The sequence below is a fragment of the Nesoenas mayeri genome (genome assembly GCF_963082525.1).
Source record: "Nesoenas mayeri genome assembly, chromosome: 3".
Classification (NCBI taxonomy): domain Eukaryota; kingdom Metazoa; phylum Chordata; class Aves; order Columbiformes; family Columbidae; genus Nesoenas; species Nesoenas mayeri.
The window spans coordinates 86679131-86691775 of NC_137544.1; the positions used below are offsets into that span (position 1 = coordinate 86679131).

The 12645-nt window shown below is 56.7% G+C and overlaps 1 protein-coding gene across 1 annotated transcript; it reads right to left on the bottom strand.

Moving 5' to 3' along the window:
• Positions 1-618: 618 nt before the first annotated feature.
• Positions 619-11885, bottom strand: DLK2 (delta like non-canonical Notch ligand 2; the record flags this gene model as incomplete). Its single annotated transcript, XM_080342067.1, has 6 exons — positions 619-1396; positions 1934-2078; positions 2750-2880; positions 4845-4908; positions 6503-6604; positions 11813-11885. 6 exons carry the CDS (start codon positions 11883-11885, stop codon positions 619-621), a joined length of 1293 nt encoding a protein of 430 aa, XP_080198193.1.
• Between the last annotated feature and the right edge of the window lie 760 nt (positions 11886-12645).

Sequence of the window (12645 nt, forward strand, 5' to 3'; positions counted from 1 at the left end):
TGCCTCACAGAACCAGAAGGCCAGGGAGTAAAGGTATCTCCTTGCTCCTTAAGGACATGGCATCTGAAACTGCAGCCTCTAGAAACAGCCAGGAGCCACTCCATCCAGTACCAGGGCACAGAGACCCCTGTGGCCACAACCGTCCTGAAGGCCCCAGAAGCAACATCCCAACACCAGTAGAAATGAGGACAAAGACCCTTCCAGTAGTCACAGAGAGGAGTTGCACAGGGCCTGGCAGAATCTGGGCTTGCACAAAGGCTCTGCCCTCCTCCAGCACTACCCATCCCGTTTTGAGAGCTCACGTCAGCGCATGTCAGGCAGTGCCGGTTCTGCATGGTGTGGGCTGCCATAATGGCCGCTCCCCTGCATGGCTGGCCCAATGCAGCCCTGATTTTGGATGCCCATGGGTGCCGGCTGCACTGGCTAGGCAGGAGACAGCTCAGACCCAGGTGGGGCCATTGCGCCAATGCTTGACGCCCTGGACTTTCTTTGATGCTTTTGCTGCCCTGGGAGCTCTTCTCCGCCACCCGGCTTGTGCCGGTGCCACTCCCCAGGGTGCAGTTCGAGGGGTTTGCCAGCACAATGACCTGCCAGGGCCCAGCTCCAAGTCCCCACAGCTCACAGCTCTGTTGTCTTCCTGGGCTCAACGAGGATGGTGTTGAGCATGCCCACCTGACATTCCTGGTCTTGGAGTTTCCTTGCAGCCTGCGAAGGGCTTTGGCACCAGTTCGACCTCTGACGACCCCTGTGCCAGTTCCTCAGCATTAGCAGGACAGTGATGAGGACCAGTGCTGCCGTCAGCACCCCAAACACCAGCACCATCACCAGCTGGGCTTCGCTCAGTCCTGAGTCCCTTTGGGTCACCACCTCCTTCACAGAGATTTTCAATAACCCTCCCCCTGGCTCTTTCTCGCTGTGGTTGGCCACACGCCGCCCTGTGACCACAGTCCTGACAGGCTCTGGCTGTGTCACCCCTGGCGTCTCGCTGGTTGTGCTTTTCACCACCCCACCGTTCTCATGGTTCGCAGGGTAGTAGTGGGGAGCCCAGGTGGGCTCAGGTATGGGGATCTCGCAGGTTTTGCCAGTAAAACGGTCGGGACACAAGCAGTCATAGTCATTGATGCGGTCGTAGCACTTTGCCCCATTTTTGCATGGCTGGCTGGCGCAGTCGTTGATGTTGATGGTGCAGAAACGTCCTTCAAAGCCCACCTGGCACTGGCAGGTGAAGCGGTTGATCCCATCATGGCAGGTAGCACCGTTGGCACAGGGACGCATCAGACAGTCATCCACATCGTTCTCACAGAGAGCCCCCACAAAGCCAGCAAGGCACCGGCAGGTGAAGTTGCTGGCAAAGCCGTTGTCATCTTGACACTGTCCCCCATTCTTGCATGGAGACCTGAGTGGAGAGAGCAAGGACAGGTCATGGCCCTGGAGATCAAGCAGAAGATCCCCCATCCTAGGAAGGTAAATACACAGCTGCTCGCATGGCCAGTCGGTCCAGCACCAGCTCTCAGCATGGGCCAGCTATCTCAAGGAGAAGACCGGGCAAGAGTTTCCATATCTCCTAATGAGAGGCTGTGGGACCTCCTCAAAGGCTGTGGCTCTGCACAGACCCACCACCCACCAGGGAGGGTCTTCAGCCAAATCTAAAGGGAAATGTGCCCTCCTGATTCTCCCCAAAGCCATGACAGGTGTCACCTCATCACATCTACAGCAGCAAGGGATGGGAATCTGTTCAAATTGCAACAAAGACCTTGTCCCAGAGGGACTGTGCGGTGCACACAGCTAAACCAAAGCCAAAGATGGTTTTGGCTTAAATCCATTAGCACATGGGAATCCACGGATAATGAGCCAAGCTGGGCCACCGCTTGGCAGTGTGTGACCCAAAGCTAATGCTGTCTGTAATCTCACTGGTCCCACTGCCATGTCTCACCCTGCCTTCTCACATGGCCCTGTCTTCATCCCACAGTCCTTCCCATGGAAGCCTTCTGGACACAGGCAGGAATATTCCCCATCTCGGTCGTAGATGCACTGAGCCCCGTTCTGGCATGGGGACTGGCGTTCGCAGATGTGTATGTCTGAGAGGAAAGAAAAAGGTGGGAATTAGCCAAAATGAGGGGCGATGTGGCCAATTCAGTTCCCATGCAGCCCATCCAACCCAGTGGGGATAGAGAAATGGCAGGAGCTTCTGCTTCCCTGCCAATGGGCACTTGCAGCAATAGAAGTGCAGCACCTACCTCCCAGCTACAGTCCACAAATGCACAGACTAGGGGGTGCAGAGAAAGCAAATTGTCCTGCAAATTTGCTCAGTGTGAAGATGCTGTGCACACCATCTGTCCACCCAGTGCAGACCTTGTGGCACAGAGGAGCTGCATCGGAGGGCAGCCGGAGGAGGGGAGTCCACTGGCCACCTGCTGAGGGCAGGAAGACCCAGGGGAAGGTGGAGGTGCTGCCTGGAGCACCGGCATGGAGTGGGAAAGGCAATGAATTAATCTGCTCCAATTCCTGAGGCGGGCCTGTGTCATGGCAGCTCTTGCCATACAGTCAGGGAGCAGGTGCCAGCAGCCTTATCTCTTCTGCAGGAAGGGGATCATCCCAGCTGCAGCAGCTGGGCAACATCTCATCTCCTGAGCGGCCCAGGAGGCATCACTCAGGTGGCTTCTGGCTGTGCCGGCTCAGTCAGCCATGCAGGGTGTACTGAGCTTCTGCCTTCAACACCAGAGGCTGGCGTGTCCTGCGCATGACTCACCTTTGTCACAGAACTTTCCAGCCCAGCCAGGGTGACAGATGCACTGCCAAGGCTGGTGGCAAGTCCCATGGAGACACCCTGGCATCCGCACACACTCCTCGCAGTACTCGCCCTCCCAGCCTGGATCACACCTGCAGGAGGACAGGGCATAGCAGCGTGATAAAACCCAAGCAGGGGCAGCAAAAAAGCTCAAAGCTTGCCGTGCAGTCTTGCCACAGGTACAGTGGTGCTGGGAAACCCTCCCAAAGTCCCCCATGAACCTACTGGCTCCCAGCTCCAGAGGTCAGTGCTAGTATCTCCTCTTCCCAAGGAAGCAAGTGGACAGGGCGGCAGCAGACTCATCCTCTGCAGCCAGGGAGGGTGAGGGGCAGAATCAGAGCTCAGCAGCTTTGCTTTTACTGCCCACATCCCACTGCTCTCCCCCAACGAACCACTCTGTATACACCAATGCTTTAGCTCAGCAATTGCTGCACCTTCCCCATTGCACAGCCACTCTGATGGGCAGAGAAAAGCCCCATCCCTAACCCTGAACTCCCTGAGGGAAAGGGACAAGAGGTCCCCGAGACCCACTTGTTTCATTGCGCCCCTTTGCATTATAACGTGTGTCATTTTTTGTCCGAAGTGAACCATAATACAGCTGCAAAACCTTGCTTGCTGTGGCTGGCATATGGAGCAGGCTTATCAGCCAGCTCACAAGGGCAGTGTGGTGGGAAAATCCGCAGTGCACACCATGCCTCCTGGCCCCAGAAGAGCGGGGCAGCGTTGATGGCCAAGTCAAGCCAAACCGCGTTGGTTTAGAGGCTTCCCTCAGACCTGCCAGCTCCAACGGGGAAAGCAAGTGACAGCAAGGTGAGAACAGCCAAGTCTCCATGAGTTGGGGATTATTTCAATGGGGTACTGCCAAGCTGCTGAAGGTCTGAAATCTGGAGCCGCAACTCACATATGCCTTCACCAGAAAAACCTGCAGCTGGGCTGCCCGCCACATAGGGAGGTGCAGCAATTCTGGCCAGGGCTTTGCAGCACTCAGCTCCCCCAACCACCCACAGCCACTGAAAGGGCTCGGGGAGGAACAAGCTCCTTGCAGCAGCAACCGAGGACCCAGCAAAAACAGAGCTGAATGCTCCCTGATGCAGCAGTCAGTGTGGTTATGGTCACCGCTGTCACGTCTGCTCCATTAGGCAAGAACGAATGGCCCAGGCGTGGTGTGATGCTGGGGGCTGTGCTATGAAAGGGGACGGAGCATGTCCCAGTGGGGGACAGGGCAGTGGTGGGCAGTCTGTCCCCTTGCAACACAGGTGTCCAGGCCAGCCCGTAGCAGCCTGCTCCTCCCACGGCTGCCCTGTGGGATAGGAACTCTGGGCAGCCCTGTGGTGGGACAAGAGGCAGCATCCAGGGCTGTGGCTTCCCAGGGCAGCCACAGGGCTGCTTCTTGGGCTGAAGTACAAGGTCAGGCTCCAAGCCCTGCCCCTGCAGGAACTGGGCAGCAGCCGGAGCTGGGACGCCTGGGAACACGTGTGCACTCCTGCTGTGGGACAGAGGTGGCCCCAACTTGCTGGCAAGCCCTTTATGAAAACACCCGGAGATCCCCATGCAGCCCAGGCTTCTCAGAGAGGACCCTAGATGCCCTGAGACATCTACATGCACATCAGCAGCTCTTCTTCTCCACACCTCCAGGGAGAACATCCTCACCGAACATCCCCACCTTAAACAGCAAGGAGGCCAAGCATGCTGGCTGACCCCAGGCCCACACTGCTGCCTAATGACTTTCTTCATCATATCTGAGCCTGAAGGCTCCTTTCCATCATTCAGGCATGGCAGGCCTGTCCCATGCTCCCTTCTAGACAAAAAGGGCTCAGCAGAATGACATTGGTCAGGGCACAGTGGGGCGGACCCTGGAAGCACTGGAGCAAAGGCTGGCGGGGATCTGCAAGGGGCTGAGTGATCAAAATCTCCCATTGGGTAAAAAGGGAGCAGAGTCACCAACTCCCGGTGCCTTCAGCTTGGGGCAGGGATGCAGGCACTGGGGATGCAGCATCAAGGGAGGGAGAGCAGCTATAGCCAGGGGCAGCAGGAGCCGGGAGCTACAGACAAGTACCTGCACTTCCCATCCTGGTCACAGCCACCATGGGCGAGATTACAGCGCTCGCTGCAGTCATCACCTACAAGGCAGGAGACAGGCGGAGTTAGGTTAAGCAGAGACCGTAAATGACTCCAAATCTGCACACAGCCCTGCTGGCTCACGGCTTTATTTTTTCCTTCCTAAGCACTCAGCCTGCCATTCCCCAGAACTGTAAGGTGGGGGACTTTCCTTTCAGTGGCTGGTTGCCACATGAGATGAAGATTTTGCAGTCACCCAAGCAGGGATTACACTGCCTTTTCTGAGAAATGGGACCCCACTTCAAAACTACCTGGTCTCTGATCATCCCTCCCACCCCTTCTCCTGCTGCCTCCCTTACACTTTGGGCCCTTCTGGGCAAAAGCTGGGGTTGCCTGTGCATTAAGGCAACCTGTGCAATAGGGCCTGACTCACCTGGGACCCTAGTCCCATGGCTGCGTGACAAGCACAGTGGGAAAGCTCAAGACCAGATACTGCAAGTGGCAGAAAGGGACTGAGGATGGACCCTCTTTATCTCCCAGGATGTCCTCAGCCCCAGGGACAGCTACTGGCATGGAGAGTTCTGGTGGGGATCCTGCCCTCCACCAGGACCCAGCTGCCAGCATTGCCCCTCTGTCACGGCGAGGCAGGAATGGGCATCACACAGGGCCCAGTATCCAGTTCTGTTTATTTATTTAAAGGCTGCAGAAGCTGTAACTGAGCCATGGCCTCACCGTGCCACTTCTCATACCTCTCTCAGTACTGGCTTGCTTTCTCCAGCCAGGTATCCCCATTCATCTCCACCTTTCCCTCCCCGCCATCACCAGCTTGCATCTTAGCCCCACAGGGAGCTGGCTCGCTCTGGCTGCATGGGCAGAAGAGCCAGGGCAAATGTCAGGAGACAAAAGGTTTCTCTAGCAGCCCAGCATGATCCCAGGCCAGGCCCAGGAGATGAACGTTCTTTCCTGACTGAGCCTCTCCATTCTGGACCAGGGTAGGTTAAAGCCCCTGTGCCCAGAGGTGTGCTCAGGCTTTACCCAAACCGTGCAATGCACTGCCTAGGGAGCAAGCAGGGGGAGGAATCCCTCATCTACATGCACACGTTTTTGCTGCAGTGAGGCAGCAGGTCCCACTGCTTGGGATAAGGGCCTCCCAAAACAAGCCATGACAGACCTAGAGCAGGATCCTGGGACTGCTCAGCCCAAGCCTGGATATTGTCATTTTTCCTATTTGTAACCATCTCTCCTGGCAGATGGCTTTGGGAATTAATCGCTTATCCAGAGCAGGAGGAGAGCAAACTAATCTTTGGGAAGGGATTTTGTCTCATGGGATCCAGGATTAGCCATTCAGTTTTGGGATCTTTTTTCCCCCTCACTATGCCCCTTTGAACAGGCTCATCAGCTCAGCAACCCATTCGCCCTAACTGCAAGAGACAGAGCAGCGGGACCCCTAACTTCCAGTCTGCTCAGGCACCACCACCCCCATGGGCACCAGAGCAGGGGTTTCTGCGGTTGCCAGATGATTGAGCAGCATTTTCTGGTCTTCCAGATAAGTTCAGCTCTATTTTGCATGGAGAACTGAGGAGACTTCAGCAGTGCCAACGACAGGTTTGGAAAGATGGATGTAAGACAGAAGGACCCACATCTACAAAGACTCACCTTGGGCAAGCTGGTGATGGGCCAAGAGGATCCAAACCAAGGACATGAGCTGGAGACAGAAGCTTCTGAGCATGGTCAGTGTGGCCCCACCGAGATGAACACCTACAGATTGAAAAAGAGCAAGCTCAGAAAAATCCCCTGGCTCACACAGCAGCTTCATTTCACGCATCCCTTCCTCTCTGCTACCTGGCAGTTTTGAGTTGAAACATTCAGTTTTGTACGGACTTGTCACCTCGCTCGTCTCTGTCCTTCCAGGCTCTGTCCTCTAAGGTAATGTTGGAGCACTAAGAATCGAAAAGCCCTTTAAAATGCATCTACAGGAGAACAGAGTGCACTCAATCCCGAGTGTGTAATAGCTCAGGCTGTTACTCTGCATCTTAGAGACCCTGACCCTGCTAGCTGCTGTCAAGAGAGCAGAAGCCTCTAGAAACACCAATCCAGCTGTGGGGACCTTCATTTTTTCTCCCTAGGTCTGAAAAGGTTAATCTTTCAGATCCCTCCAGTGTCTGTTCAAAGGAATAGATGGGCTGAGTATTTTTATAGCACCTGGGCTGCTTTTCAAGCCCTTCAGGAGGGCAAGGAGTCCAGTAGATCTAGTAGATGAGAGGGTGGTAAATGGCAGCAGCTTTCACTCTAAGGGAGTGAAGTGATAGGCACTAAACCTGAGCTGCAGCCCCAGCTAGGAAAGGCAAACATGCACCTCTCGCTAGGTATGGTCCTTTTCCTCAGCTGTCCTGCAGAGAGCCCTGTCAGCCCAGGGTTCCTGCACCCATCTATTTCCCGACCGCCTCCTGCCCTCTTGAAGTAACATCAAATACTTTCTAAAAACACTTAATTCCCTCCCAGCCTTCTGGGGTTATTAAGGGCAGGAAATTCGAGGGTGATATCATAAATATATTACTATAATGAGATGGGAGGGGTTAAACAGTTCTGCTACGAGAGTGATGAAGGTATGGGGCAGACTCCATTAATCTGCGTGGGTGTAATGGACAGGGTCCATTCCATGTTCAGCTTGACTCTTTAGCTTGGGAAGGTAGTGTTGAGTCAATAGTTTCATGAAAGACTACTCAGATGGAGAGAGAAGTCCTACCACCCACATGTAGTCATGCATTGCAGGAAGAGGTTTTGGGGTCCCTGCTAAGGACTTCACCTGCATGGACCAGACAAAATATCCCACAAAAATAAATGATGTTTCTCAAAGCATCTCTCCAGCAAACAAACCGTCATCTTCTGCAGCATTTTCAGAGGGGCAACTGGGTGTTACTGTCACTGCTCCAGCCAAACCTCAGTGTGAACCGCTGCAAACTCCCTCCACATGACCCCCTTGTCACCATGCTCATAGGACCCTCCTTCGCCTCCTTTCCCAAAATGCTGGGCAGTGGCAAAGAGCTGCTGCATTTCAGGGGAGGGTGAAGCAATTCCTATGAAACTTATGAAATAATTTAGGGCTGAGAGGTCAGTATCCTGTTCTTTCAGGGCTGTGAGAAGCTCAGCCTCTGACCACATGTCATTGCAAAGGTTGTTTCCCTCACAGCTCCCCACAGCCCCCTCACTTGAGGCGCAGGCTCTCAGACCTCCTGGTGTAGCCATCTCAGGGGTGCTGCTCCTAGCGCTCACCCAGGTGTCACCTTGGACCCCGGAAATGTGCAGGGGGCATCCTGGGGGGCAGCCAGTGCCCAAGGGAGGTGTGACCAGCACCAGGGCAGGCCTGGCTCTGGGTCACAGACACACAGGGGAGGGAGCTCTCCTTCTCAGTCCCACTCCTTCTCTACGGCTTGGCCGGGCTGGGGGCTACCAACCTACCCCGGCTGCGGGATGTTAGGGACCCCCGTGGGAGCTATTAATCTGCCCTCGGAGGTATGAGGCACCTTCGTACGGCTGGGGGCTACCAGGGACAACCTCAGGAGGGGAGCTATCAGGCACTGCTCCCTAGACTTGGGGCTAGCAGGGACCCCATCAGACTAGGGGTCTAGGGGCAGGGGTGGGGACACAGAGGATGTCGCGCCGCTGCGGCTCTTCCCTCCTGCCCGCACCCTTCCCGCGGCGCCGAGACCACCCCGAGCCTCAGAAAGACACGGCCGCGGGGGTGCCCGCCTTCCCCCTACCCCCCGGCCGGCAGGAGAGGACGCTCCACGGAGCCCCGCACCGCCCCGGCCCCGCCGGTCCCCCTGCGGCCAGGGCGGCTGCGGCGGCGGAGGGGGGCCCCGGAGGGGGCTGCGGGTCCCCGCTGCGCTCTGTCCCCATTCTCCCGTCCCCCTGCTCACCTCGGCGACGCGGCGGGTCGTGAGGCTATCGCGGGGCGCGGCGGCGGGGGGCGGCCATGCCCGGCGCGGCGGCGGCGGGGCTGGGAGGCGCGGGGCTGCGGAGGGAGCTGCCGCCGCGTGTGCCGCGCCGCTCCGCCTGCCGCCGCCGCCGTGCAGCCCCGGCCGCCTGCCAGCGGCTGCGTGTGCCTGCACATCCCCGCTCCCTCCCCGGGACATCCCGCCTCCCGCCGCCCCAAACCGCAGGCAGCCCCCGGCCCGGCCCGCCCTGCCCGCTCACCCCTGCCCTGCTCCCGCCGCCGGGGGCGGGGGGGGCGGCACAGCCCCACGCGGGCCCGCCTGCTCCGCGGGGGCTCCATTTGTGAGGGGTCACCGGTCCCGTCCCCCACGATCGGCCCGTAGAGTCGGAGGGGAGCCCCGTACTGGGGGTGCCCCCTCGGGGCGCGGCCCTGCTGGGGAGACCTCCACCCAGGGCTCAGGGGGCTGCGGCGCTCGCCCCCCTCGCGGTTGCACACACACGCGTGGGTAGGGGCAAGGCTCGGCCCCTGCCCGCTGCTGGGGGCCTCCCGTGAGGCACCTACACCTCACAGCCCAGTCCTCTCTCAGAAATAGATGCGAGATGATCCGAGCCCTCACTTGGCTCAGATCACCCAAAATAAGCAAAAACGCCTCCTGCAGCCCCTCCCTGACAGCTTAAGGGGCCACTTAACACACCTCTTCTGGCAAACTGTAGGGTTAAGAAGCCCCATCCTAAAGCAGAGGTGCAATATGGGGCAGTAATCCCACAAGAAATAAGCCATCCAGTGAAGCTGTGGTTCCCAGCATCTCCCTCACTGCTGCTCACAGCCGTGGACATCAGCACCTTGGTGAACAGCAAGATGACCCTGGGAGAGGGGCTAGGCTGTCATATCATCAGGAGCAACATCTGCCCACTCCTCACCCTGCACGGACTTTCTGCTACTTAACAAGACCGTATCCGTCACCTTCAAAGGTCCCAGCAATCCTTAATGGGATTACAAATTCACTTCAGCCAGCTGTCTTCTACCCCTGTTCCCCACAAGTTTTGCTAGGAATGAAGAAGAACCACATGCTCCTGGCACTTACATAGGATGCTTCCACATCCCATCTCCTCACCTCACCAGACAAAGCTCACCCCATTCCTTTTCTCACCTTCTCCAGTCCCCCTGGCCCACTGTGATTCCTGACAGCCCCATCAGCACCATGCACCCTGCAGCAGCTGTGGGTGGCACTGCAGGCCCCGGTGTCCCAGGACAGCTCAACAACTAGCATGCCCATCAAAGCCTAGCTCTCTTTTGGCTCTGGCTGTGGACCCCTGTTTGCTCCATCCTCGGCAGATCTGGACAACACAACCCTACCGAGCAATAAGATGGGAGCCCACTATTGCAGGAGCTGCCTCCTTCCTGCCTCTTTCCTGCTCTCCTGTTGGCCAGGAGCACTGTTCCTTTCCTTGCCTGCCTCCCTCTACCTCCATCACCCCACACAACAGCTCCAGGGTCCCTGAGGGCCAGAGAGGTCCAAACCTCCTGCTGCTCAGGCTGCTTTGTCAGCTTCTTGGATATTTATGGGGCAGGTAGGCAGCAGCTCTGTTCTGAGATGCTTTCTGTGGTCCCATCTATTCGTGCCCCCATTCCTTCATGTCAAGCTCAGCCTGCTTCTGAGGTCTTAGTTCATACCATATCCAGGGCTTGCAGCAAAAGGGAGAAAGGGAGGCTGGGGGTAAAGCCTCCTTGTGCTTTGTTAAAAAGCAGACAGCCCCTCCTTCAGCCACTGCTGCTCCAGGACCTGGGAGAATCCACCTTTCTCCTCTGACCCACAACACCCTGTATTGCACTCTTTGCTCTGCCAGCCATGACTGGAGGCCAATATTTTACTGGTGACACCTCCAACATTGAGCTTAGGCTGCACAGCCTCACCCTCACCTCCTCCTTGCAATCCTACTGCCTACACCAACTGTCTCAGATACAAAATTACCTCCCACAACACCCTCACCTGCTCTTGCACTCTTCTGTGGGAACTGCCCTGGTCCTGACCATGCTGCACTGCAACGCCATTGTACAACCGTGCCTGGGTGCTCTTAACCCTCACTTGGTTAAACTTGCTTAAGAAACCCCCCTGGATGCTGTGTGTGCATTTTAATGAGCAGGTAAAAGAGCGCTTGCAGAGTGGTCCCTGCACGTGCTGATATTTGTAAGTGTCTGTATCCACAACATGAGCGCTGTGGCAGAGGGACACAGGATTAGGTTGCAGTCAGTGGAGCAGGACACACGGTTCTCCCCATGCCGCTTTTCTCAGAGGTGAGACCCGTGGCTTGGAGTGAGGGCTGTCCAGGCAGAGGAGGTAAAGTTGGTTGCTGGAGATTTGAATGCTGAGGCAGTGGAATGTGGAATGGAAACCAGGCTGGGATTTCACAGGGGGTGAAATGGGCATATTTGAGGAAATGAGGTTTAGGGTTTGAGGTTTGGTTTTGCATGTGAGTATCACAGACAGAAGTAGGCAGGGATGGAATGGAGTAAAAAAGGTGGGTACAGAGGAGGGAGAATGGACCAGAAGGGAACCCGAAGCACTGTGGACCTTGGGTGTGCTCCTTCCTCAGCACTGAAGGGCTCCTGTCCTGTCCCTGGGCACATTCCTGACTCCCAGGCTTGCTCTGGCAGTCCCTGGGCTGCCCAGGGTGATTCAAGCAGAGGAGATGTACTTGCAGACCCAAGAAATAGGCATTGAGGAGGAGATTCCTGGACTTGGCTTAGACCCTGCTCTACTGGGCTCTGATCCCTGCCATGCCATCCCTAGAGGCGTCTCAGATGGAACAGCTGCTGGGTCAGAATTAGGAAGGATATTTTCCTAGCCATAAGAGTCCCTCCACTGCTTTTTTGTCTACTGAAGGAAATCCCACAAAGCAGCGACCTGGAGTGAGAACGAGAATGACCTGTCACCACAGTCTCCCCCTCAATGTGTGGCAGCCACAGGCTCCCTCCCCTGCCCTCCTCCCAACGCACCATCACCGCTCCCAGCCAGAGAGAGGAATTACCTGTCAAAACCAGCTGGAGCTGCTTCCCTTTCTTCCGACGTCTGGAACCAGCACCTTGGAGGCAGCCGGACATCAGGGGCAAGGAGCAGATGCTGGGCTGAGGTAACAGGTGATGTTGCCTCTTCTCCTCCACAGAGGAGCCTTCCCCAGAGCAAGGATGGAGAAACTCTTCCCTGTGCAGAAGCCTGGAGAAACTCACCCCTTCCTGCCCACACTAATCCCTTGAGGGAGGCAGAGGAGCGACACAAACCAGCTGGAGAAAGACCCCAAACACCTCTGAGCTGCCAACTCAAATGATCACCCTCTCCCACAGCTCTCGCTTCAGGTCACCCTCTCTGCCTTACGCATGCCACCAGCCCGGGGGCTCTGGGTTAAAACAAATGTTCTCCCCCATCCAACCCCCCTTGCTTTTCCCATTCCACCCCAGCCCACAACAAACATCAGCAGCTCGCTGGCCCTGCAGCCATGTAACCCAACCCCGGCCATTGTTCCCCCTTCCCCAAGGTCTATATTTGACTCTGCGGCAGCACCGTGGCTGTGCGTATGTGTGTGTGTGTGCGCTCACTGCACACGCACGCTCCGATATTTGTTCAAAGCCTCATTCCCCACATGCCCGGGATTGCTTAGAAATAGCTTCCATGGGCAGTAGGTGTTTGTGCCTGCAGCAGGGAAGTGGAGGGGGCAGGCAAAAGAGAAGTAAGGGAGAGGGCGAAGGTCGAAGGTGGAAAACCTCTTGGCTGTTCCCTCCCAGTCTGCACCATCTTGATGATCTGCCACTCTGTGGAGCGTGGCTGGGTTGATAGACAACAATTCATACACTCAACAGCAGGACT